The following is a 27,660-nucleotide window of genomic DNA, read 5'->3' as shown; positions in this document are numbered from 1 at the left end:
ATAAATGCTGATATTCATAAGGATTCAAATTCAAATTTATTTACATCACTTCATCAAACAAAAACAAATTTTATACCATATATACATGCAAACATAAATATTTGTATCCGTTGCAAAAATAAAATTAATAATACACATGTTGTGAAAAAACAACACTTAGACAATTTGGGCAACACATTGTAGGTTTTAAATATGTATACTATTTTTCAATAGAAATTAAATTAAGATGGAAATGCAGGGACCCACTAAAAAGCAATGCTTGTACAATGTGGGGCCCCTCAAAAAATAGATAACAAACCAGTTAATAGATAATAACCAGTCATATGTAAAATTATGTATTATGAATACTAACAGTTCAAACATAGCACATGGCCTACAGAGAAATAATGTAAAATGAACACGAAAAACCATGATCCCTGAAAATACATATTAAGGTCCATTATATGTATAAACATATATATATATATATATATAAGGCTTCCCTCAAACATAGTTGGAATTTCAAACACAAGTAAAACTTATACAATATATCAGTAAACAAATGTAATGAGCACACTATATGGACTAGCAAATACATTTCATGCATGTAAAAGTGAATTCATAATCAAGCACTTAAAACAAAAAGTCTATAGTGGCCAGCTTGTAACATAGACTATATATGGCATAATATGAATTCACAGGGATCGATAAAAGAAAGAAAAACATGTGACAAGATTAGCTATTTGTATAATTGTGTATTTTGAAGTAATGCAAATTACAGTATGATATTATATACGCAAGAATCATGATCAAGAATATATACTATCACGAGTCATACATGATACAGCTTAATATCGAAAAATGTTACAAACATTAACAATCACAATCGATAAGTAGGTTCATGATAATTGAGTTTAGTTGAATACTGTCCGGTTTAAAGTTTACAAGAAAGTGCTTAAAAAGTCTCGCTTTGATGGTTAAATTTAGATTTCTTGTATAAAATACAATAGTTGATTAAAGTTGGTTATCCGTGCCCTAATTGATATAACTAGAAACAAGTGTTGGTATAAAGAGCACCTCCTTGATCTCTCAATAAAAAAAGAAAAATAAAATCCGTCAGTACTGATGCAATTAGTAATTGGCCGTAAAAATGAGTCTCTATATCCAAAGGTTATTTGTTGTGTATTAAGAATAGAATATCGGGAAGCACATTGAACCGATCAAATTATATCACCCTCAAAGCTGGTAAAATGTAACTACCTGTTGAACAGACGACCCCGGCATCTTCATCGTGTCCACAGTTATGAACGTCGATTCCAAGATTAGGACATTCAAGGAGATTAGTTTCATTTCCAGTGCACAATACATCATCCAGGAGGATATCACCTGACCCTTGTCCGAAGTAAGCGTATCCATATGCCGTGCCAGGGCCCAATCCAAGACTTTGACAAACAACTGTAGCATCAGTATTATCCCAACTGTCGTCACATACAGTACCCCATTTTCCGTTTGCGAAGACCTCGACTCTCCCTTCGTTTGGAGTACTTCCGTTGACCAGTCGCACTAAGTGACAAAGACATGAAATAATTAATAATAAAAAAAGGAATTAAAGTAATATTGGTGCGAGCGGCACAATTATCCTCCACTTATCTGAAAAAAAAAATCGAGGAGATTAATTTCGCTTCCAGTACATGATACACCATCTAGGATGATATCACCTGAACCTAGTCCGGAGAGAGCGTTTCCTCGTGCAATTCCCGGACCAAATCCAAGGATTTGACAAAAACAAACAAACAAACACGTAACATCAGTATTTCACAATTCATCGCAGACCGTACCCCATCTTCCGATGGTGTAGACCTCAACTCTCCCTTCATTTTAATTCGTTCACCAGTCGCACTAAAGGAAATATATATTAAATAATTAAAGGAGAATGAAACCCTTGAAACCATCTGAATCCATATCAAAGAGAAAAATCTAAGAAACATATTGTTGAAAGTTTGAGGAAGATTGAATGAATAATAAGAAAGTTATGAGCATTTGAATATTGAGATCACTAGTGCCATGTAGATCCTCCCATCGGCAATGCGACCAAGATCTGTGATATCACACACGTACAACTCCCTCAATACTTTAGTACTTATTTCACTTATATTCTCACTTTTATAGAGTCTATCACAAGGTGAGGTGTTCTCTTTATGAGATGACAAGTACAGAGGTTTCACAACATTATATCATTGATGAATCGTTTGTCATATGATTAGAATGAGCAAAAAGAGATGTTTTGGGGTATATTTTCAGTGTCCAAATGGGAGAGTTGTACGTGTGTGACATCACAGATCTTGGTCGCATTGCCAATGAGAGGATCTCCATAGCATTAGTGATCTCGACATTCAAATGCTCATAACTCTTTTATTGCTAGTCCTATTTTACTCAAAGTTTTGTTGATCTTATTCTTTGATTTTTCTGCTTTCACAAAAGCTAACTTGCTCCAAGAGTTTCATTCTCCTTTAATAAACAAGGGGATTTGGCGGCACAGTCATCCTTCACATTCTGAATATCTATAAACAAAAACTGTTTGAAAACAAACGTCATCTTCTCTTTTATTTCGTGCTATAAAGTTTGAATATCTGGGGAGCGTTTCATCAATATTTTCATCCGACAAGTTGTCAGATCTGACATCTTTCCATGATGTTGATTGGCTGAGAGGCACTGTTCCTATGGTAACTATCGGATAAAATTGGACTTGTCGGATAAAACGTCTGTTACGGTCTTAAACTGTAAACTCTTGCTATAGTGTAACTCGCTCCCTAGCTTATTGAAAATGTGTCCAGTGTGTGCGCGCACTGCCTCTGTGTTGTTTGGTACCATTTGTTTGTACACCAACGCACCGGATGCACGCATAGGATCCACTGCATGCACACGTACACGATCGCCTATGATTTGCTTTAAATGAAAAATATGCTGCAGTTTTTTACCAGGTTATTACATGTATATGTTCTATATCTCTTTTATTTTGTGATGAGAAAGATGTGGTTTTTCTAGAACGGACTACAACTCCCCACCCCAAAATAAAAAAAGTAGGTAGTTGGGAAAAACGAAACATACAGAGTGTTTGTGCGTGAATATTTTATTGAAGCGATATTCTCGCATAAACTCCCCATTCACTGTGCGCTCGTACATTATATTTGCAATAGAACACTTTTACGCGAACTTAACCGGCGAGTTATAAGATCGTAACAAACGTCTGACAAGTCCTTTTAATGAAACGCCCCGTGAATTTCTGAATATCTTTTTTAGACAAACAACTGGAGCATCTGTATCTTCCCATGAGTCGTCACACACAGTACCCCATCTTCCGCTGGTGTAGACCTCAACCCTCCCTCTAAAGTACTTCCATTTAAACCAGTCGCTATACATAAACTAACAAACAGATTAGATACATTTACAGAATGGGAACCATGCATATAATTACCGGGAAATCTGCCATGCGTCCAGTAATTACTCGTGCATGACAAATTTACCGGATACATGGCTAGCCATGAAAATTTAAGATTTCAGACCTAAAACGGGACATACATGTTTGATTAGAGCGTCAAGCGCGAGCAGAACAGGAAAGGTATATTGATGCGAGCGGAAACAAACTAGCTTTCATACATGTACTTTAAAAGAGGGACATTCTAAACACTATTTTAACAGGATCTGATTGATGCTAGCGCGAAGCGTGAGCAGAAATAAAATTGAGATCTCAGACCTAAAAACAAGACACTCTACTCATGTTTTGTAAATTAGAAAAGGATGGGTAATTTGGGTTTCTTCTTACATTAATGATGTGAGAGTGGCGCCTGAAATTTTATTTTTATATTCGGATCTGAAACTTTACAGTCCAAGCACGTTTTAAATAAGAAAAAAAGAACAAGCTCCGTACCGGAATTAACATGATTGCGCATGTTTAGGTTTAGAACTAGAATAGGGCATTCTAAATACATATCTTGTGTAATTAAAATAAGTAAAGGGAGCGCGTATCGTGAGCTGAAAAAAAATGATATATGATCCGAAAAATTGTGAATTTAAGGATTATTTCAAGAACCAGGATATTCTAAGAACATTTTGTTATACAAAAATTATAAATATCTTCCTATTCTTCTTCCTAAGCGCGAGATGAAACTTGTCGATATTCGAAGTGGAAGGGGAGGGGGTTCCTACAATACGTCGTTCATTTTCATTACATTTGTGTCATTTATCATACGTACCAGAATTCCAGGGGGTGCTGCCATTGGGGAATAATACACGCAGCACCCCAAGAAAAATTATGGTGGTCTTTACTCCCAGCACCCCCACAGACTTCACAGGGCCATGATCTTTGGGTGTGTTCAGTGTCGATTTTCAAATTTAAACGGCAACAAGAATCATGATTAAAAACTACGTTGCAAAACACTGAACACGATCAACGGTGTGCTGTTCAGTATCGAAAATATAAAGCTGATTCTTAGTCTGTGGTATAGAGCCAGCCACAGTATAAAGTGAATCTAGTCTAACTACTTTAGACTCTGCATTTAAATGCACTCTGCGAATAGCGAAAATTCAGGGTCTGCGCCTGCAAACTAGTTTTTTTTGTATGTTCTCATTTACATCGTCACTGTACATTGAACAAAAAGCAGCATGGTTTACATTAAAGTTCAACATAAAAATTTGACAACATTACATAAGTATAGCAAGAAAGATTGTCAGATGTTTAATATCAAGCAACGTAATGCCTAAATTGACTTTTCAATCATCTTTTTGCAATTCCCCCCCCCAAAAAAAAAAATGGTGAATGTCGTAAAATGTGAACTGATCGCGTTTACAAACGCATCTCGATGTTTAAATTTTCCTCATGATTTAAAAAACGTTTACTTTTACGACTGGAAAAGGCACATGTAACACACACTTATCTGCGTTTTGTAATCACTTTTTCAATCATGATTGATGCTGCCGTTTAAATTTGGAAATGTGAAGTGAGCACACCCTTTGATTATTCACTATTATTTAGTCGGTTTTATACCTCTTTCATGCCAAGTAGATTCTAAAAAAAAGGTTCATCCTTGCATACAGTCTCCTCTTTTGGCTAACAAAAAACTGCGAAAAATGTACGAAAAATGACGTAGAAATGTATATTTAACATGTTTACACTATGCCCAGTAGGTCCGGCAAAGGAATAAAAAATAGGGGTGGTAAGTTGGAAAGTAAAACGTGTACTAGAAATATGAGAAGAAAAGAAAGAATAATGGACCGCGGAACCGTATTGAGAGTGGCTGAGTGAGTTGAACATGATAAGAAATCACGATTAAATGGTCATTCTTACGATTTTTTTACATGGTTGATTTGTTTGTACAAAATTTTGAGGTGATGCCCCCCCCCCCCCCCCCCCCCGGTTCCACGGCACCAGATATAAGGGTGTTAAAATTGTATTCCGTTTTATTAGAACTCACCATAAAAATTGCTTGCATGAGTACTTCGAGATTCCATAGATGATGGAACTGACTGGGCTATCGGAGTAGTGACAGATGCTGAAGACTGTTGTGGAGAACTGAAATCTTCACCAGAACTCCAGCTGATTGAATGGTCTACGTTTATACGAAAAATGACGTATATAAAAGTTCAATTAACATGTTTACAGTATACATACAGTCCGGCATAAGAACTTTTTTAAAGATCGATTAGAACATAATTATATAAAATAAATTAACCAGCCTAAAATCATGTCTGTTTCTCTGAAGAGTCCGGTTTATAATTGAGCAAGGTGTCATTAGGAGAAGACCTGTTCTCACGCTGGACACGAATATATGAGGTAAACAGGCTCTACCCTGAACCTTAACCGGCGAGGAGGCCCTTTTTTCAAAAAGGCCGCCACATTTTTCAGAAAAAAGGGAATTAGATTTTCACATAAACATTCAAACGCTACAGAATTAGTGTCATATAAAAGATAATAACTACAACTAATACTATGCATGAAGGAAGAAAGGTCATGTGGCCAAGTAGACAACTTCGTTTTTTGTCTCACCTGCATAGCAGAGTGACACTATAGGCGCCGCTTTTCCGACGGCGGCGGCGGCGACGGCGCACAGTGGGCCGGGGCGAAACAAAAGTGCGCCAAAAGTCATTTTGGGCAATTTTAGATTTTTAATTTTTGTCATGCCCAGCTGAAAGACAACACTTTGAAGAATATTTCAGCAAAATATTTCATTCAGAAATTTGCATAAAGGTTATTAATTTCCTACCTCAAATCGTAAAATGTGACATTTTGCGAAATGTCGCGTGGATGACAACCTAGTTGAAAAACAGGCCATTTCACAGGAGGTTTTTCATGTAGGAATCTGGAATGGCTCCCACATAATCCTGATATATTCTTTTTTCGTATGAAAGTGTTCAAAGTAGATAATAGACATCTTTCAGGAGGTTTATAGGATGATTATTCCTCGAAATAGGCTGAAAATCCATGTTTTTTGCATTTACATTAAACAACTTTGGATTTCCGTGGATTTCCGTCTAAATTCTATAAGCAGCATTTTTCCCGATGTCTACGCTTTAAGTCGATACCAAATTTAGCTGCCCGTTTTTGCCCGTTTTCATATTAGAGCCGATTTTACTTGACACAACACCCCAAAAACCTGTTCAAAAACGGTCGTTTTTATACCTCGCAGTCGTCATAGCGCACCGTATGGGTGTACATTGCCGTTCGCTTTTGCACAGCGAGGACGATTCCCCATCCATTCCATGAAAATGACATGAATTCCGGGCATAATGTAAACAAAATAAAGGTTGCTAACGCAAATAAGGGCTATACCCACAACTCCAGATAGATAACTTACTTGTGGAATAATTTCAGCCAAAAACCCTCCTTATAGTGATACATTCGTGGTGTTATATACTCTTCCCTTTTTACACAAGTCAACACAGCTAGATAAAGCACGGTTAATATTTTTCAGATTTTAAAGGTTTTTTATAAATATAATTAATGATCATTTTGATGCCATAAAATTATTTTCGGCATCTCATACACACTTTTTAGGCATATGAGAAGCATAAACCAACATTCACTCTGGTCAATCTGAAAGTAGCACATAACACAAAGTTTGTATACGACACGTTGTTTAGCGTAATTTGTCTTTTCACAGATAGGTTTTAAGTAGCCATTCAAAATTTGGTATCAAGGTGACGTCACATCGGCTTTAAATTATGTTCAGTCGATTCTACGCCCAAAATTACCCTCAATCAACATGTTAAAGTAAAAATATAATTCGGAATATAATTTTGGCGCACTTCCAATCACTTCTGGCCCACTGTCAGTCTGGCGCACTAACGCTTTCCCGCTATTCACGAAAAGAATGGAAATGCGCTATCGCTCTTCGCTGAGTTGTCCTCCGAGGTCGCACTCGTTTGATTGGCACTCGCTCTGAATAGACGTGTGCAGTCGCTGTAAATCACCGTACGTATGCACATACATACTTGGAATGGTAATTGGTTGCATCACGAATTGAGGTGTAGCTGACGTTTTGTTGTTTTTGTTGTACATATAACAAATAAACTATGGATCTTCATGTAGGCTTTTTTTAGTTGTTTTCACGCAATTTCTAAAATAGCCCACAGGTAAATGTGTATGAAAGGGGATGAAAGGCCCAATCACTGCCAAGTGTTCGCGTGCACTGCATCCATAGGGCACGGTTTCATGGAATCTTCGAAAGTTGGGGGATGGAATGAAAAGGATGACATCGAAAGAAGGCAGGGGCGGCCGGGGGCGGGGTGGTATAATGCAAGAAAGTTTTCGTTTAATAACAAAACTCTTGTTTTAATTGCTTCTGATCTATGATGTCTTGTTATGACCATGACAAACCTGTGATTGTTATGATGGTTGAAAAATTATTAGAATTTTGCCTAGTATACTATGTTTTCTTGCATTGTTTTCTTTTTCTTTCATATTTTAATTCATTTTACTTATATTAAAGAATGCAATATGTTGCAGCCAACTGAGAATATCCAAATCACATTGCTAGTATAACTCCCACTTACATGCTTGTATACATGTAAAAGGTTAATTTAGTCCCTACCATGGAGCTATACTGTGTTAACTCCATGTCCCTACTCTTCATTATGCACAAGCTTGTCATACCAGTTTTTGCAACTTCCCAATCACTCATGTAGGCCTATCACTGAACATCCTGTGCACATTTTAGGTCACATGACCTAGGTCAAAGGTCAATGAACTTTGGCCATAATAGGGGTATCTGTTGAATTATCATCATAACTTTGAAAGTTGATGGATCTGACTCTTGAAACTTGGACATAAGACTAATCAAGTATCACTGAACATCCTGTGCGAGTTTCAGGTCACATGATCAAGGTCAAATGTCATGTAAGGTCAAAGAACTTTGGCCACGTTGGGGGTATTTGTTGAATTGCCATCATATCTCTATAAGTGTATTGGTCTAGTTCATAAAACGTGGAAATAAGAGTACCAAGTATCACTGAACATCTTGTGCGAGTTATAGTAGTTTTCAAAATCAGCACTGCTGCTATATTGAATCGCGTGATGCAGGTGAGACGGCCAGAGGCATTCCACTTGTTTAACATTTTCCCCTCAAAATTGAAAGATCACATAAACATGATTTTGCACAAATGTAAGAAGAATACAGATATTGCCATAAGAATGCTCCAGAAACTGAACTTAAGAGACTTAAGAACCGTTTTCAAAAGTAGGTGATGGGGTTGAAGATGAAAAATAAATACAATAAGATGGTAATTTTTACGTTTTTGTAAAAGGTTGATATATAATGTGTATACATATATATATAATGTATATGTAACAAAAGTTTGGGGTGAACCCCCCCCCCCTGCTTCCCGGTTCCGCGGCCCCAAATAAGGGTATTAAAATTGTATTCCGTTTTATTATAACTCACCATCAAAATTGCTTGCATGAGTACTTCGAGATTCCATAGATGATGGAACTGACTGGGCTATCGGAGTAGTGACAGATGCTGAAGACTTTTGTGGAGAACTGAAATCTTCACCAGAACTCCAGGTGATTGAAAGGTCTACGTTTATATGAAAAATGTCGTATAGAAAAGTCCAATATGTTTACAGTATACCCAGTAAGTCCGGCATAATAATTTTTTAAAGATCGATTAGAACATAATTATATAAAGTAGATAAACCAGCTTCATGTCTCTTTCTCTGAAGAGTCCGGTTTATAATTGAGCAAGGTGTCATTAGGAGAAGAAAAAATGTTCGTGTGGTGCATCTAGACCAGTTCTTACGCTGGACAATAATATACATGTTTGAGGTAATGCTGTATCCTGAAGCTTAACAGGCGACGAGGCTTTTTTTTCGAAATGGCCGCCAAATTTTCAGAAAAGGGAGTTTTCTTACAAAGATTTTCACATAAACATTCAATTGCTACAGAATTAGTGTCATATAAAAGATAATAAATTCTACAACCTGATACTATTCATGAAGGATGAAAGGTCATGTGGCTAAGTAGAAAATTCTGTTTCTTAACCATTTTTCCTCCAAAATTGAAAGATTACATAAAGATGATTTGGCATAATTGTAAGAAAAATGCAGCAATTGCCTTAAGGATGCTCCAAAAAATTTAAAAGATTGATAATAAACATCTGGACGAAATTCCAACGGGGCATCATTCTTCTTTATGCAATCTTATGATGTCTCAAATTATTTCGTTTAGGAAAGGTATGTTGCAATGTCAGTTTATTATTTTTTCATTTATTTTGTTCTTAGTTTACTGGTATTGGGCTAATTAACTTGTATATAAAGCTGCAAGTTTTATCCTCCAAAAAAACTAGCCATTGAAAGTTTTAGAAAACTTAAATGAATGAAAAGAAATATGAGCACTTTAGTAATTATTATGTTATATACAATCCAAATTAGCAATAAAAACAATATCTTTGATGCTATTGCCATGTATTTATAACTTCCTTACTAAAGGGTTTTGTGTGTGGGGGGGGGGGCGGGGGTGGAGCGAGCAAAACGGCCATTTTGGCATTCCAAAGTACCCCTCGCTCCATTGCGATCCTGATAATGGGAATGTTTAAGCAAACTTTGTTCTACATCCATGATCCATGCATGGCAGGGGCGGATCCAGGAGGGGGCCGAGCCGGCTCCGGCCCCCCCTATTTTTTGACAACCTGCAGAAAAAGTGTACTATAGGAAAAACACTAAAGAAAAGTAGGAAAGAGGTATCATACCCAGGATGTGTAATTTGCAACCTCGTAACGGCCGGCCCGACCCCGAAAGGAAACAAGAAAAGGGTGAGGGGAAGAATTGGAAAATGAACTTTATATAAAAAATTTCGCTCGCGCTTCGCGCTCGCATTGCCTGTGCCAATGAATCCCATTCAAGAGGATTAAATGACACTTATATATCCAGATCTGAAATCAATTTGCACACAATATTTTAGCTCGCACATCAAGCTTTAATTATTTTGTTTGTTTTACACAAATTGTTTATATCAATATTTTCAGCTCGCGCTGCGCGCTCGCATTGTTTGATTTGTGAGTTATCTATCCTCTTTGGAAATTCTTACAAAAATTTGTCAAAATGCTCCTTTACCATGTCAGTATATAAAAAAATTGAGCTTGTGCTTCGCGCTCGCATTTAATTGTTTGAGACACACAGCTTTTTCTGTATTTAAATTAAAACGCGCTTAGACTGTCCAGTTTTCAGGTCGGAATATCAAAAATTTTGAGCTCGCGCTTCGCACTCTCATTATTTAATTGGTGATACTTGTATCCTCTTTATTAATCACTAAAAACAGTCCTAATTGAGTCCCTTTTCACGTTACTATGATAAAATTTCAGCTCGCGCTTCGCGCTCGCATTGTTTAGTTGGATACTTATCTTTTTCATGATTATAAAATCTCCTCAGAATCTTCAGGTCTAAGGACATAAAATATCAAAGAATTTGAGCTCGCGCTTCGCGCTCGCATTATATATTAAGATCACATGAGATACCTTATCTTGTTTATAACAATAAAAACTAACATATACTTAAAACTTCAGTCTCTTGTTAGGACTACCCCCTGAACCCCCCCCCCAAAAAAAAAATCAGATTATAGCGGCCAATCGAGAAAAATGTTGATGAAAATATTTTTCGGCCCCCCCTATTGGCGAAAGCTGGATCCGCCCCTGCATGGCCACATGCCTGTAACACGGAGGGTTTTTTTTAAGTTGAAGGGGTGCGTCAGTCACGAAAATGGAATTTGATACCGTTTGCAGGAAAAATGGTCCAGCTTATAATGCAGAACATCAGGACAAAACCGTAGTAGTGTTTTTTCAGCTGATTTATGACTTTTGATGAAAACAATTATAATCATAAACCCAACCCTTCAAACTTTATTGGCCTACACATGTAGTTCATAGCAGTGTTTAGTAAGAACAAGCTATGCATCTCAATATACAGTAATTGCGAGAGCAAAGTTCGAGCTGAAATTTATTAGGATTAAAGTGTGAGCTGGAATTGTCAATATTCCCGATTTTTTGTAACCATGATTAGGATCGTAGTATCTACTTAAACAATTATGCGAGCGCGAAGTTTGATTAGAGAATATATATTCCGAACTCGAGAATCTGGACATCCTGAGCATTTCTTGTAAATGTTAAGAGGATGGGTATACAGTGCGTCCCAGAAAAAAAACGAAACCGAGATTTAGCGATGATTCATCATAACTTAATCACAAATAAAATAGGCAAATTACCTACCAATGTAAAGCTTAGAATCTCCTCTTTCATCTGATATTACTTAGATTATTCATTATTCACGCATGAGTGAGCAAAAACAATGTGAAGAAAGGATACCAAAAACTCATTTGGCGGGGGTATCTAAATTACAAAATAAAAATCAAAAGTTCAATATCTGCTCTTTAATTTGATACCTCAATTACAGAAAATGGTCAAGAAATAACAAAGTTCTGGTTATTTGAAATAAGACTTAAATTTCCATAATTTCATTAAATTAACTGTTATCACCGGTTTCCCACAGAAGCTATCGCATGGTTAACAAAAGACGCACTGCATGGCTGATCGTCAACAAAACGGAGAGCCGAGTGAGTTTGAACGCTAGCCTGTAAAACCTCTTCATATTATGAAATTATTGAAATTCAAGCCTTATTTCAAATAACCAGAACTTTGTTATTTCTTGACCATTTTCTGTAATTGAGGTATCAAATTAAAGAGCAGATATTGAACTTTTGAAAAATGTGGTTTCCCTTTTGAAAGCCAGATACAACCCGCCAAATGACTTTTTGGTATCCCCTCTTCAAATTGTTTTTGTTCACTCATGCGTGAAGGAGAAATAATCTAAGTAATATCAGATGAAAGAGGAGATTCTAAGCTTTACATTGGTAGGTCATTTGTCTATTTTATTTGTGATTTATGATAAATAAATTTGTGATTTATGATAAAGTTATGATAAATCATCGCTAAATCTCGGTTTCGTTTTTTTCTGGGACGCACTGTATACCTACACGGATACGCGAGCGCAGAACGCGAGTTGAAATTTTTTGATACTCCGATCTGGACTTCCCTCGTGTGTGTATTTGAGTTTTGTCAGACGTGTATCAATCAGAAATGATTATTTACGTCTGGGACCGACCTTTAACGTCACCATCCGAAAGACGTGACCAGGGCTCGAACCTCGAACCTCTGCATCAATTTGTAACTTCCCCACAAAGCTTGGATTACAGGCGCACGCCACAACGCCCAGTTGTGTGTCTTGCTTCCTATATACATGTAGCAAGCAGCGATGCCTTTTACATACAGTTAATACAATCTTAGATTGGGTATTTTGTAGGGGAAATCTTGACGAGGGTAATGAAGGGAGATGACAAGACTGATGGGAAGTCTCATAGTTTTCTCAATTAAGGATTATTACCGTTTTAACTATCCAAGTCTCTTGCTTTTATAGTCTTGTTATTCTATATTATTTTTCTTCTTTTGTTTTTCTCCTCTTGTTCCCACATTCTCACTACTTGGAATTCATGGGGCGGCGGCCCTGTTACTTTTGCGAACTTTTGATTGGTATAATTTATCCTAGTCTAAGGTACCTCTAAACGGATTAAAAAAATCATAGTTTCTACTATTAATTTTAAAAAATGTAATTTTCTTCCGGGTCAAAATTTGGGAAACGGAAGAATCATGACCTATCGGTAAATATACAGGTACATGTGTAAAGAATGAAAGGGAAGTAACGTTTCTGAATTTCACTATACTCACCATTGGATGTACTAAAGTCAGGTGCTGGTGACTGTTGTGGAGACCTGATATCCGCACTGGAACTCCAGGAGAATGAAAAATCTACATCTGTAGGAAAAAAAGCCTGTCTTAATCAACAAATAAAAGTCAATTTTCTATGTTCTCAGTGTGACCAGTGAGTCCGGCAAAGGAAAGTTTCTTCAGAAATATCGGTCTAGACACGTTAAAAGGTTAAAAATGTATGTAAAGTGTATGGAACAGCTTTTCAATCATTTTTTCCCTTATCTCTGAGAAAGTGCATGGAGTATGAAACTCTTGACACCAGTTAAATTATTAATACTAAGAACGTTTGACTGTCCGGTTTCATAAAGACTACAAAATGCACAATTTCTATATAACAATTTTACTATCAGCACCAAAATCATATTGCAAAATTATTATCATAGACCTATCAACTGTCTTGAAACGGGCCCCTAAAATAACCAAAAAGTCTGTAAATTCAAAGCAGGAAAAGTTTGATTAAAAATGTATGAAACGTGACGAATAAGGGAATAAATTTAAGAAAAGAAAATGATCCAATAACCTCGGCCCATACAACATGATCTGCTGCGATCCGATTTTAAAGAAATTATAACATTATAATTGAACGAACATCTTAAATATCAATGTTCCGAATAGTGAAACAATTCTAAAAATCGAAATTCGCTCTAATTCGAGGATACCTGACATGCTGTAAAGAATAAAATTATATTTAATTCGGATCGTGTAGTCTGCGATGGAATTCGACATCTCCATGACTGAACAAATGTATTGTAAATGTATCATGTAGCCTAGAATCTCCTCTTTCATCTAATATTACTTAGATTATTCCTTATTCACGCATGAGTGAGCAAAAACAATTTGAAGAAAGGATACCAAAAAGTAATTTGGCGGGGGTATCTGAATTTCAAAAAGAAAATCACATGCCTAAAAAGTTCAATATCCGCTCTTCTATTTGATACCTTAATCACAAAAAATGGTCAAGAAGTAAAAAAGTTATGTTCCCTTGAAACAATGCTTGTATTTCCATAATTTCATTAAATAAACTATTTTCACCGGTTTCCCACAGAAGCTACCGCATGGTTAACAAAAGACTTAATGCATGGCTGATCGTTAACAAAACGGATCGTCTAGTGACTTTGAACGCTATAGCCTGTAGAACCTCTTACTTTTTATGAAATTATTGAAATTCAAGCCTTATTTCAAATAACCAGAACTTTGTTATTTCTTGACCATTTTCTGTAATTGAGGTATCGAATTAAACAGCAGATATTGAACTTTTTTAAAATGTGGTTTTCTTTTTGAAACCCAGATACAGCCCGCCAAATGACTTTTTGGTATCACCTCTTCAAATTGTTTTTGTTCACTCATGCGTGAATGAGAAATATGAGAAAGTAATTCCAGATGAAAAAGGGGATCCTAAGCTTTACAATAGTAGGTCATTTGTCTATTGTATTTGTGATTAAGTTATGATAAATCATCGATAAATCTCGGTTTCGTTTTTTGTGGGACGCACTGTATATATATATACATATATACATGTGTGTGTGTGTGTGTGTGTATGTACTACATGTATCTAGTAACCGCAACCGCAAACATGTTTGATAAAAAAGTTATTCACAAGGCACTCTCACAAGGTCAGGACTTACTTGGTTCCGATGAGCATTCATTCAGGGGATCTACGAAGTAAGGAAATACACATATTATGTATTTTAAGATCATCTCAATATGAACATGATAAATGTATCTTGGTAAAAAAAAGTGGCTAATCATATGGACAAAAATGGGAAAAACCACGTGGTCCAACGTTAATGTTTGTAAACATTCAATAGATAACATTGTACTATCATGAGCAGCAGTGGCGTAATTAGCTTAAAACTTAGAGGGAACCAGATATGGCGTATCGGGCAATTCTTTCTTTTAAGTTGTAAGCGAGCGAAACATTTTTTATTACAAATATCCAATATGTGATATTTTTTCATAATATTCAGAATAAGTAATATCGTGTTTCAACCTTCTTTCTTTCCATTTATTTCCGTTTTTTGTTTATTTTCTCGTGGTCGTGAATTAATTGGGGGGGGGGGGGGGTGGCCCCAATGTCCCCTTTTTGTACGTCATTAATGAGATGCATGAATGATACCTCATTCACACTTGCTCTACGGCGCTTGTATGGCCAGTCGAAAACACTATCCGTTTTAACAATTAATTAGCTTCATTATTCATTTTAGAGAGTGTACAGATATGTTAGTTGCGTGCCTTATTTGAAATCGAATATTATTTTTCTTCCTTCGGATTCCTCCTCTCCTTTCTCACTCTCTCCCTTCTACACATTTTCCCCGTCACCACTTTCCTTCCATCTCCCTTCAAATTTCCCTTCTTGTATATATTTATAAACTTCTTGTGTGTTTTTTTTCACTTCTTTTTCGTTTTTTTTACATAAATGTATCAATGTATTATCGGATTGCTTGGATAACTATGTTTTAATCAAATACTGTTATTTAAGGTCAGGGGCGGATCTAGGATTTTCAAAAAAGAGACACATTTTCCCGAGGAAAGTTTGATAAGCAAAACAAAGATAAAACAAGTTTTCACTCAAATAATAAGGACGCTTCGTCCACCAACCAAAATCATAATTATATTTGGTATTTTTTTATTATATTTTTTAAATTTCAAAAACCAAAATGTTTTAGAAATAAATAAAATATCAAAGTGAAACATTGTCAAACTTAAAAATTAGATCATGCGCCATTTCTCCCATCCCATTTCAAGTTCACATCGATCACAAGACCAACAAGACTCAAAACAAAAGCTGAAAAAACTAGATCTAGTTAGGAAATTCAATAAGTTGTTACTCCGATTACATCTACAAATCAGTAATCCGAAAATCAATAATATAATTGTAAAAATTTCCCGCCGATTTTGTGATTATTTTGGTGGAAAACTGTTTGTCATGTGAGATTGTTTGCACTATTGAGAATCTGCTCCGAACATACATGGCCAGCTAGTAGCCTGCCACACAAAGACAGGAGGCCAGTTTAGTTGCAATGTACTGTATTGGGTTAGCAAGAAAATCACCGGTGCAGAACTCGCAAAAGTTTACAGTAAATTTTATTGTTGTCTCTGCTTCGTCATCTGTTGCTTATTTGATGAAAAATCTTTACTTTTATAATTATGTATATTTTGTTCAATATTCTGAAATATGGGACAAATAGGCGTCCCGGGAGGGGCTTGTCGGGACGCCGGGACAAAGGAGCACAATACGGGACGATCCCGGGAAATACGGGACGTCTGGTCACCCTGCACGAAGCACTAAAATGATATATGAATTGCCTCAATTTGATCATAAACACTTGAGAGAAAGAAAAATGTGATCAGCCACTCCAAAAGCAGTATCATTCGCCTAAAATGAATTTTGAGATTTTCATTCTTCTTGATTAAAGCCAACACGAAGCACCAAAATGATATATGAATCTTATCTTTCTTTTTATTCATCTTCCAGCTTGAAACTTTGGCATAATGCAGAAAGAAAATAGCTCTCTCAGAAAAGCTAATTTTTATTTTGGCTTTTTGAAGACCATTTTGATATTTTGACTGTTTACAGTGATCGTTTCCTGAAGACTTGTTGGTTTTTTGGGGTGGCCGGTCACATTTTACAGCCTTGCCAACATCGTATAATTGTCTGTTTCCAACAAGTCATCATAAAACCGGTTTCCATATAGTTGTAACAACGTTGCCTGTGTCCATTAATCTTTACTCCGTTTTAACCTTTTCAAGATCGTATCGTGGGGACGCACATTGCTTGAGCAGGGAGCATTCAACATTTTCAGGAATTTTCGGACGTTTTCACAGACAAGTTTTGTTTTATCTGTAAGTTACCATATAGTTAACATAGATACTCTGCCTATCAAAAGCAATGGAAGCTGTCAGATCTGACGCGCTGGACAGAAATGTTGATGAAATGCTCCCCGGAACGTCCTTTATTTGTATCTTTAAATTACGGAATCAATCAGGCGAAGATCGGAAATCTTACCTGTGCATCTGACTGCGGCGTATGTACTGCAGGTTATATTTCCATCTTGAAGGCAGCTCCTGATATCTGTGTCCTTATTTGTGCAACGTGGATTGTTCAATATCAAGGGATGAGAGGATCCTAGGGATACCGACTGGCCCCCGGACAGGAAATCTTCGAAGCCTAATCCGAGCATTTGGCAGACGAGGGTTGCTTCTTCCATTGTAAAATCCTCATCACAAACTGGTCCCCAAGAGCCATAGCTATAGACTTCCAGTCTTCCTCTTGATGAACAGTCATCGTCAACCAACCGAACTGAAAAGGAGATATCACAGTCACCTTATTTATTCGTTTATCTCAAAGCCATTTTAGTATCCAGTGTTGTTTGTCTATGCACGAGACATTGTCTCTAAATTAATTGAAATAACGCAGCAATTTTCATGGTAAAACGTAGCATAGTACCAGACATAGACATTATAGAGTACATAACCGAATATAACTTCAACAAAAAACTGCAATGCACCCATACACATATCCTGCATATTGATATTCCAAACCACTAGATATTACTAAACGGCCTAGGTGCCGTTTGCATGGTATACAGACAGGGTGACTCAAAATGTAGAAATAATGATGAAATGTTGGTTGAAGCGTGTATGTGCGCCTCAAGGTTTACTCTTTGGTCCATTGCTATTCATTTTAAACATCAAAGATTTTCAAAACTTATCCTGTTTATTATCATTTTTTTCCACACACTTTCAAGATTCTTCTTGAAAGGCTTAATGTTGAATTGTGCTCTGTGTGTGATTAGATACAGGATAATGAATGATCTCTGATTTTTCAAAGACAAATTATATAAGTTTTTAGCATCTCATTACATACCTGGCGGGGTCTTGTTTTTTTATGAATGGTAAAGGTTTAGAACAAATTGAATCTAATATTTTTTGGTATCGTTATCGATTATAATCTGTCCTGGAAAGTTCACATTGATCACCTATGTAAATTGTTCTCAAGAAATCTTGGAGTCATTAACAAACTAAAACTACATTTTCCTCATATTTTAAAAGTATTTAATTCTTCTTTATTGTTACCATAACTGAATAATGGAATTTTAGCCTAGGGAAAACTTAAATCCTTATCTAGAATTAAACTGTTAAAGGAGAGCCGTGCAGACATTTCATTTTCTTCTAACTTTCTCCCTCATGCTAATCCACTATTTCCTTCAAACCAGCTATTGGACATAACCGTTTTATATTATCAGTTTGATATATAATGTACTTGGCAAATACACATGATTTACCAAGTGTATTTTCAGATTTGTTTGTTCAAAATCAAGAAATTTATTCCTATTCTACTCGAAAACATGGATATGATTTTCACATTTCCTAGTGCGCAGACAACGATATATTTCAATCACCATGAATGTAGTCATTTAAGCATAGACCCAAAAGAATATCTTAACTGTTTGCCTGTATGTAGATAATTTTTTTATTTGAGGGACTACATATAGACCTCTATAATCATAATACATATTTTATCTATTTTTATTCATATTTCTTCGTTGTGTTAGATTTTAATCATTTTTTTAAACCTATGATTACAAGCTGGTGAAATAGGTTCCTAATATTTCACATTATTCAATTTAGTTGTAAAACAGTGGACATGGTGCATGTTTGTAAAGTCATTATGTTCTTATTTATAAAAGATGTATGCATTTTTTTTTTTTTTTTTGGGGGGGTCTGAATCAATAATAGAAAAGAAGTAAGGGCGTTTACAACTCCATTTCAAGGTCACCAACCTTACAGAACCCTGTACAAGAAAATAAGTAATAACCAAACATTTTCCCGAAATTATAGGCGATTATACTCTTTCCAATCGCAATGACAATCAATGGAAATATTTGAACATAAGGGGAGGGGGCTCATAAAAAGTCATAAAATCAAGTACTATCTAACATGTTTAACATTACTATTTTCCATCAAACCTTTTACTAGTTCCAATGCTATGAATGAATTGATTTTAATCTACTGGATCATTGAAATATGTCAATATTCTGTTCGAAACAAGAATACACAATAGTAAAAAAATGTATACATTTCAGGAACAATTGAGGATTCGGAGAACAAAATAACAAGGTAAAACAATTCATAGAAAATTATTGAATACAAACACATTTGAATGCATAGACATTTACAATCATGTGACAATTATTTTTCATAGTATATCGAGTTATCATCGTCATTATTATTTTTGTTTTCAATAGCATTTGTTTTCCGTATTGGAAGAGTCATATAAGATTACGTTTTATCTCATGGGTATTTGTACTATAATGTTATTGTAGTAATTACAAAAAAAAACGTAAGAGCACACACCTGCGGGCTGACAACGAATATATAAAACACTGGTACAATTGGTAACATCCGTACTGTATTTACAATCGTTGATGCTTTTTTCGGAGCCGGTGCAATTCAGTGCAACGTCGGAGATTGAAATGTCATTCCTTGCACTGATTCCATGCCAAGAAACAAGTCCTGGATAATCTATCGTCCTGCACAAGACATGTCCATCGCTTTCCGTGATACTATGATCAAGGCAGATAGAACCCCAACGACCAGAATAGACTTCTAACACTCCCTGCGGAATCGCCTCATCTGTCCTGTTTATTCTCACTAGAATATATCAAAAGTGAAAAATGTATTCATGGAAAACAAGATAAGAGAGGCAAAATCGAACACTATCTTAACGCAATCATATACTGTACATACATCCAATCCTGACTTCACACATCTTGATTCCGGAAGACTGATTTCAATGTATCCACGTATAGTTATTGACAAAGATTCCATGATATACGTAACCGTTTTGATGAAAGAAGTTCCAAACCATCAATGAAATGCAACTTGGATCTCAGATATTCATCAGAGAGCAACCCAAGAAACAACTACTTGTTCATAGTTGACAATATTTTCAAATAAATTGTGTTAAGACAATATTGAATGCACCCATTTGCCATATTTACCCGGTGCGGCAGGCCCAAATGTGGCCCACTAGCATCCGTTGATGCGCATCTTAAAGAGGACTTACAACAGCGTCTACCAAGGAATAACTGGGGAGCATTACATGACTATAGCATCTGTCGGATGACACACCTCTTGTCGGATAATACGTTCCACAGATCCTGTCGTGCATAGCTCTCATTAATGGACAAGTCCACCCCAAAAACAAGTTGAGTTGAATAAAAGGAGAAAATCCAACAAGCATAACACTGATATTTCATCAAAATCGGATGTAAATAAGAAAGTTACGGAATTTCAAAATTTCGTTTGATATTAGACAAAAGTTTTATTCACATCCTGATATCATCAACTTACTATTTATTTTGCATTTCATTATAACTCATGAAATATGATATATTTTAATTCAAGTGACATTCCCCCTGAACATGTGGAATTACCATTGTCTTAGACATTTTGTGGTTTGGCCAAGTTGGCCATTTTTGTTAAAGCTGTAAAAATTGGAATGTCGTACAATTCAAACAATAAAAACCAAAATAAATACCGAGAGACATCATCGACTCCCCCATTTGCATATTACTGAGCTGTGCATATAACTTTTTTATGAAAAAAACGAAACTTTAAATGCCATTACTTTCTTATTTCAAATCCGATTTTAATGAAATTTTTGGTGTTATGCTGGTTTGATTTTTCTATATTCATTCAATTAACATTATTCTGGGGTGGAATTGACCTTTAACCATGTTAACAAAGAAACAGTGTTTCCAGTCTTGTTTTTTGCAGTGGCGTAACAGGCGGGGGGCAGGGGGGGGGGGGCAAGCTGCCCCCCTGGCGGGTTTCACCGGGGAAAAAAAAGAAAAACGGGAAAAAGAAAAAAAGGAGAGAGAAAGAAAGGGAAAGGGGAAAAGGAAAGGAGGAAAAGGTGAAAAGAAAACGAAGAAAAAAAAAAATTTAATGGTAAATGAAGGAAATCGGGAAAATGTACGAAGGAAGAACATTTCAGAAAGAACAAACCATTCCGAAATAGGCCTATGTAATGCAAGAGCACAATGGGAAATAAATCAAAAGATGACAAAATTGCAAACAATAGCGCGAAACGAACTTGTAAATAGTCAAAATCTAATTTGAAAACAAAGAAAGGGACAAGAAAAAAATAACAAGACCGGGCTGCCGATGATTGAAATTAAAGAGCGGGAAGAAAATGGACTGCATGCAGCATTGCGCTATAAGCAAGCTAAATGTTATGCAAATAAGCTACCGGGGCTTTGCCCCAGACCCCATGCAGTAGGGCCGGGCTCTTCGTTTATAACCTTCAATCATTAGCGCGTTTTCGCCCAGCGTCGTACGACGTAGAACGTAAGGGTCGTGTGCAAAAATCGCCAACTTCCATGGAAACAGAGGCCCGAGCGTTCTTGAGCTCAAATCACGGACGGTTCTTCCGCAAATTAGCGGGCGTCCGCATTAGAACGTAGGATTTGTCAACAGCCGTCAACAGCCAATCAGATCGCTTGTAGAGCGAGCAAGCTGAGCTGAGCCGCGCCGACAGCCAGTTCATAGAGCGCGGGCGCGGGATTTTCCCTAGTAGTGGTGACGTCATGCAGTCTACGTACTTCCGGTCGATCCGGATCCGTTCAGCGATTTGCGAAACTGCTTACAAGCGAGAGTTGAGCACGACGGACGCACGAACCAAGAGATCGTTCTACGTCGTAGATAGCGTCGTACGACGCTGGGCGAAAACGCGCTACTGACATACAGGCGCGGGGGGTCTTAGTTCCACACCCAAGAGGATATGAAAGAAATTATAGGAGACAACGTATAATGAAATGAATGGAAACAATGAAATCCCAATGAAATGTGTTATTTGCTGAATATAATGGACAAATCTATCACATAATTAGAATTTAATTTCAATAGGCAATTTCTTTCCAGCTCACTTTGCACGCTGGCAACTTTTTACAAATTTTCCCACATTGCTATGTTTTGCCCCCTCAAAATATTTTGTTCATTACGCAACTGGGTTGAATAAATGCGTTGTGTAAAAGCTATATTCTGCATACATGGTATATACCCGCAATTTGATTAAAATAGCGGCAATCTCCGAGGTTTAAATGGCTTTGATATCAAAAAGTTCCGGGGGCTCCGCCCCGGACCCCAACCGCACAGCACTGCGTATGGAAGGGTTGGGCCATGGCCCCCAAAGGCTATACAAATAAGAACAAAAAAGGAGGAAAGAAAAGCAACTGAGAAGTGTAGGATATGCTTTTATTTACTGAATATAAAGTCAAGAAATATCTCAAAGTTAGATTCTCATGAAAAGGTGATTTTTTTTTCTCGCTCGCTTCGCTCGCTCGGGAATTATACAAAGCAGCTTTTTAGCACATGTGCTATACTGCGCCCCTAATTTTTTTTTACTCTTGACGCTGCCGCAAAGAATCCTGTTCACAGTGGCGTACAGACCACAAAAAAGGAATCTAAAGAGAGAAGAGTGCAATATATTATTATCTGGATATCATGTCAAAATATATCACAAAATTGAATTTTTGTCTTAAAAGGTCAAAGTTTTTGCTCGCTCGCTTCGCTCGCTCGCAAAGTTTTTAAAAGATAAATTCTGCCCGATGCGCAATATCTGGCCTTCTCAAATAGTCTCCTCATATTACACCATTACGCCTGTTCATACCATGATATGACCGGGAAATGTTTGGCTCTTGCCCCCCCCCCCTGACCACCGACCCCTGTTACGCCGCTGGTTTTTTGTTGGCTAATATACAGTGATTTCCACAATCTTAAAAGGAAACACGTTTTTAGATACAGATATCACAATTATTGAATATGTTGATACTGCAGATTTGACCCTTGAAATGGAATCTGATCTTTAATTTGAGACCAGCAGCTTAGCAAATCGCTCACGCATGCACTCTTAAAACAAATAAGTAAAACAAAAATGACTAGTTAATATGGTCAGCTGGGTGCAACTTCTAGTCGAGTCATATTTGACTATTTTCTAGTCGTATTCTACCAGAAAAGAGTTATTTCTGAGTAAAATATAATTAAGAAGTGTGAATAGACTTATCATTTGCACTCAGCCGACTACTGGTCTAGTCAATTTGATTGAGTTGTTTTAAAGAGTGGCAGATCTCAGACAATAAATAATGAAGACTATAAGAAACGATCTGCGCAGAAATTCACGTAAGAATCTGAATCCACTCGCATTGCAGGATCAATGAAAGAAACTTAAAGGTCAAGTCCACCCCAGAAAATGTTGATTTGAATCAATAGAGAAAAATCAAACAAGAATAACATTGAAGATTTCATAAAAATCGGATGTAAAATAAGAAAGTTATGGCATTTTAAAGTTTCGCTTATTTTTTCACAAAACAGTTATATGCACAACTCGGCAACACACAAATGAGAGAGTCTGTGATGTCCTCCACTCACTATTTCTTTTGTTTTTTATTGTTTGAATTATGCAATATTTCAATTTTTACAGATTTCACAATAAAGACCAGTTTTACTGAACCATAAAGTGTTAGAACAATATAATAGAATACAAAAGAAATAGTGAGTGAGTGACGTCATCAGTCCCCTCATTAGCATACCAACCAGGATGTGCATATAACTCTTTTGTGAAATTTAGCAAAACTTAAAAATGTCATAACTTTCCTATTTTACATCCGATTTTGATGAAATTTTCAGTGTTATTTTTGATGGATTTTTCTCTATTTCTTCAAATCAACTTTTTGTTGGGGTGGACTTGTCCTTTAACAAAGCATAACAAAAAGAAATGCAACTGAGCCAATCGGCGAATAAGCACGGTTGCCGTATCACGAACCAATCTTGTCCACGTTTTCTACGCAACCTGATTTTATGCGTGAAGTTTTCGTCTCATATTAGGTATCGAAATATAGAGGAATAATTGATTTGTAATGTAAATGAGATATCATAATTGACATTAGAACAATGTGCTAATGGTTTTTGTAACATTTAACAGATAAAACGAAATTCCAAAAGGCAAAATTTTTGTCAGATTTCGAGAAATTGCGCACACCAAAATTGTAGGGAAAATAGATAATTACGAAAATATAAATAAGAATAAATCAAAATGTGTTAAAACTAGGAGGTGACCTGTGATAATGGCAGACGACCTAATAATTATGCTAATAATAACAACAACAACAACAAAAATAATGATGATAATAATAATAATGATAATAATAATAATGATAATAATAATAATGATAATAATAATAATCATGGTGTCGTAATGAGGATAATTGTAATCATGCACTTTAAAATGAGAGTAAAATGCAAAGTGATTTATAACACCTACCTAGTGCCATTTGACAGATAAGTCGTCTTAATGATGTACATGTTACTCGATTCCAACGTCCATGAACAGTATCAGTAAGGGTATCCATAGACCTCATCACAGCACAGTATGGTTTTGAATGGGAGAATAGACTAATATCCCAGTTTGAATACCTTCGAAAGAAATAAAGCAACAATTAAGCAAATTCTTACAATCAGTCGGTTTCTTAGTTCCAATTAAGTAGGTTATATTTTAACTCATCATGGATTTTACATATCCAAGATAGCATGTCATTACGATTCGTTTCTTCTCAGAAATGTTAACATCATTCATGTTTTGTAGCCTTTTACAGAGAGAGTTTATAGTACCTCAAAGAGCGGATGAAAGTCCCTATATCGAAACTTAGTTGAAAACAAGCTAAGATGCGATATGTAGTTATTTTCCCATTAATAATACACAAAAGCGAAATAATGTAATATATATGTCCCGAGTGTCGTAAGCGTTGGGCGGAAATTGAGGAAGCAAAACGTTGCTGATTTTCTTTATTAATGAAGGCAGCTAAGTTTATTTTGTTTTTGTTTTATCTCCCCCTTAAGATTAATACCCCATCACTTCAAAAATGTTTCGCATGGCACAAGTAATTTTCCTTGAACAGCAAAACGTAGTCTGACGTATTAAGCAAAGTAATGTTGATGAATCATTTTCTAGTATCGTGAAAATATCTTACAAACAAATCTTGATGAAACGATTCCTTTAGGGTAAATGAATATAAAAAGGCCTTGATATGTACTGGATTTGTGATCAATAATAAATATTAAAAACAGTCTTTATTACAAATACAAGTCTGCCCTCGTCTAAAAATAAAACCGTGAGAAATATACACTCTATAAAAATACATTGAACAACCCAATAAGAAGTGCCAAACAATCCTTCAATTCTAATCAACTCGAAGTAAGAAAAAATGATATTGAAAAGACCTAATAGCACCAGCGTACATAAGTGGGGGGGGGGGGGGGGGGTGGCAGACTGCCCCCACCCCTGACGAGTCACAAGTAAAATTTAAAAAAGGAAGCGAAAAAAAGTTATATAACATTTATCTTCTGTGGAATTGCATACTCAATGAACTGTTTGCAGTTATTTTGAGAGAGGAATACTCAGTTCTCATCGAGATCATCAACCTGATTTAATGATCGCTTTTCTACATATGGATTGCTGAAATTGACTCTTAATCATAAATCAACATCGTCTTCACATATGTTTTAAATCGTTAACAGTGACTCTGGTTAGTCAGCGTGCTTCAACATCAGTTTCATCATCACCATCATTGTAAATTATAAGGAATCTTCGCCAACCAACTTCGATTTATCTGGATTTAATACAGTGCTATCATAACTTTGGATTACTCATCTAAATCTTCAAGACATGTAAGATGTTCGGTTTTACTTTGTTTAGTGTATGATTGTTATATTTCCTGTAATAAAAAAGGAAATCAAATTTTAAACTAAATTATCATTGTTATTTGTTGCAGTATCGTAACAATGTCTATTTTTCAGGTTGAAATATAAAAAAATTACAGCTCGCATTTCGCGCTCGCGTCAATTGATTAGTTAGAAACCAATTTGTTCACGGTTACAAAAAGTGCTTATCCAATTCTTAGGCCGGAATATAAAAAATTCAGCTCGCGCCATTATTATTTTTGTATTATTTTAGTGTAAATGGTTAGGCATGTGCAAGTGAAAGTGGAGACTTTTTGGGGGGAGGGGCTTGTCAAAATTTTTGTAAACAAAAATCCTGGATCTGCCCCTGGGTTGAAAATTGATGAGTATTGGTCGTCGGTAATCCATACTGATATCTATCAGTAATCAAGGGCCTCCACCCCCCCCCCTCAGGAAAAGGCCTAGCTATACATTTGCTTACACATTCCTCTGGTTATAACCGTCCCCCTTCCATCCTATGTACCTGATCCCTTTGTCCGCCTATCTATCTTCCTCTAACTTTAATACCCTCAACCTCATGACATTCCTGCCAGTGAGTGATTTTCCCCAAATCTAGTGATATATCATGTTGCTGTCGCATATGAAACGATTCCTTTTGCCCCCCAACAAAAAAATAAAAATAAATATATAAAAATTAGATTAATTTTGTCTTGTGATCAATAATAGAGATCAAAAACAATCTTTATTACAAATACAAGTCTGCCCTCGTCTAAAAATAAAACCGTGAGAAATATAGATTCTATGAAAATACACTGATCAAACCCATAAGAAGTGATAATAATAATTATAAATTATATAGGTATATTTACCCAGGGTAGCCACTTCAGTTTCGAAAACTGTTCTACCAGCGGGCCCTGATATTATTATTACCCCGGCTTTAGCTGGGCTGCCTAGGCGCTCAAGCATTCAAGGATTTTTTTCCTACCGGGTACCCATTTTACCTCACCTGGGTTGAGTGCAGCAAAATGTGGATTAGTTTCTTGCTGAAGGAAATTAAGTGCCAAACAATCCTTCTAATCAACTCGAAGTGGGTACCTGTCGGTAATCAAGGGCCTCCACCCCCCCGGAAAAGGCCTAGCTATACCCTTGCTTACACATTCCTCTGGTTATTACCGTCCCCCTTCTATCCTATGCACCGGGTCCGTTTGTCCGCCTATCTATCTTCCTCTAAATTAAATACCCTCAACCTCATGACATTCCTGCCAGTGAGTGAGTAATTTTCCCCAAATCTAGTGATATATCATGTTGCTGTCGCATATATTCTCACGTTCATATTTATTTTTGTATATGAGTGAATTGATGCATTTATTTTTGTTTTACTGTGTATATGGAAATAAAGCGAATGCAAATAAATACATGAATACAACTGATTTCAATGTCAAATACCTCTTTAATAACGTCTCCAAATGGGCAGAATTTGGGAACTTAATGTAAACACCTTCAAAGAGGAATAACATAAGTATTTTGACATAAACATTGCAATTACCACTAGAAATATATCGATTACGATCCAATACATTTCATTTCTGGAATGATATACAAAAAAAGAATTAATTTCGACAGTAAAGTGCAA

General features: G+C 36.2%; 1 protein-coding gene across 1 annotated transcript in view; it reads right to left on the bottom strand.

The window, feature by feature from the left end:
• Window positions 1-24,759, bottom strand: part of LOC129274950 (adhesion G protein-coupled receptor L4-like) — a 54,379-nt gene extending 29,620 nt beyond the window's left edge. The window contains exons 1-8 of the mRNA XM_054911702.2: window positions 24,613-24,759; window positions 19,644-19,940; window positions 17,293-17,586; window positions 14,912-14,941; window positions 13,245-13,331; window positions 8,916-9,050; window positions 5,451-5,585; window positions 1,240-1,542 (exon numbers count right to left, since the gene is read on the bottom strand). Coding sequence (XP_054767677.2) covers window positions 1,240-1,542; window positions 5,451-5,585; window positions 8,916-9,050; window positions 13,245-13,331; window positions 14,912-14,941; window positions 17,293-17,586; window positions 19,644-19,940; window positions 24,613-24,709 — 1,378 coding nt within the window. The 5' untranslated portion in view covers window positions 24,710-24,759. The remainder of the gene's footprint in view (window positions 1-1,239; window positions 1,543-5,450; window positions 5,586-8,915; window positions 9,051-13,244; window positions 13,332-14,911; window positions 14,942-17,292; window positions 17,587-19,643; window positions 19,941-24,612) is intronic.
• Between the last annotated feature and the right edge of the window lie 2,901 nt (window positions 24,760-27,660).

The sequence above is a fragment of the Lytechinus pictus genome, chromosome 13 (assembly GCF_037042905.1).
Source record: "Lytechinus pictus isolate F3 Inbred chromosome 13, Lp3.0, whole genome shotgun sequence".
In the NCBI taxonomy this organism is placed as follows: Eukaryota; Metazoa; Echinodermata; class Echinoidea; order Temnopleuroida; family Toxopneustidae; genus Lytechinus; species Lytechinus pictus.
This window is presented reverse-complemented; position numbering and strand designations above follow the sequence as displayed.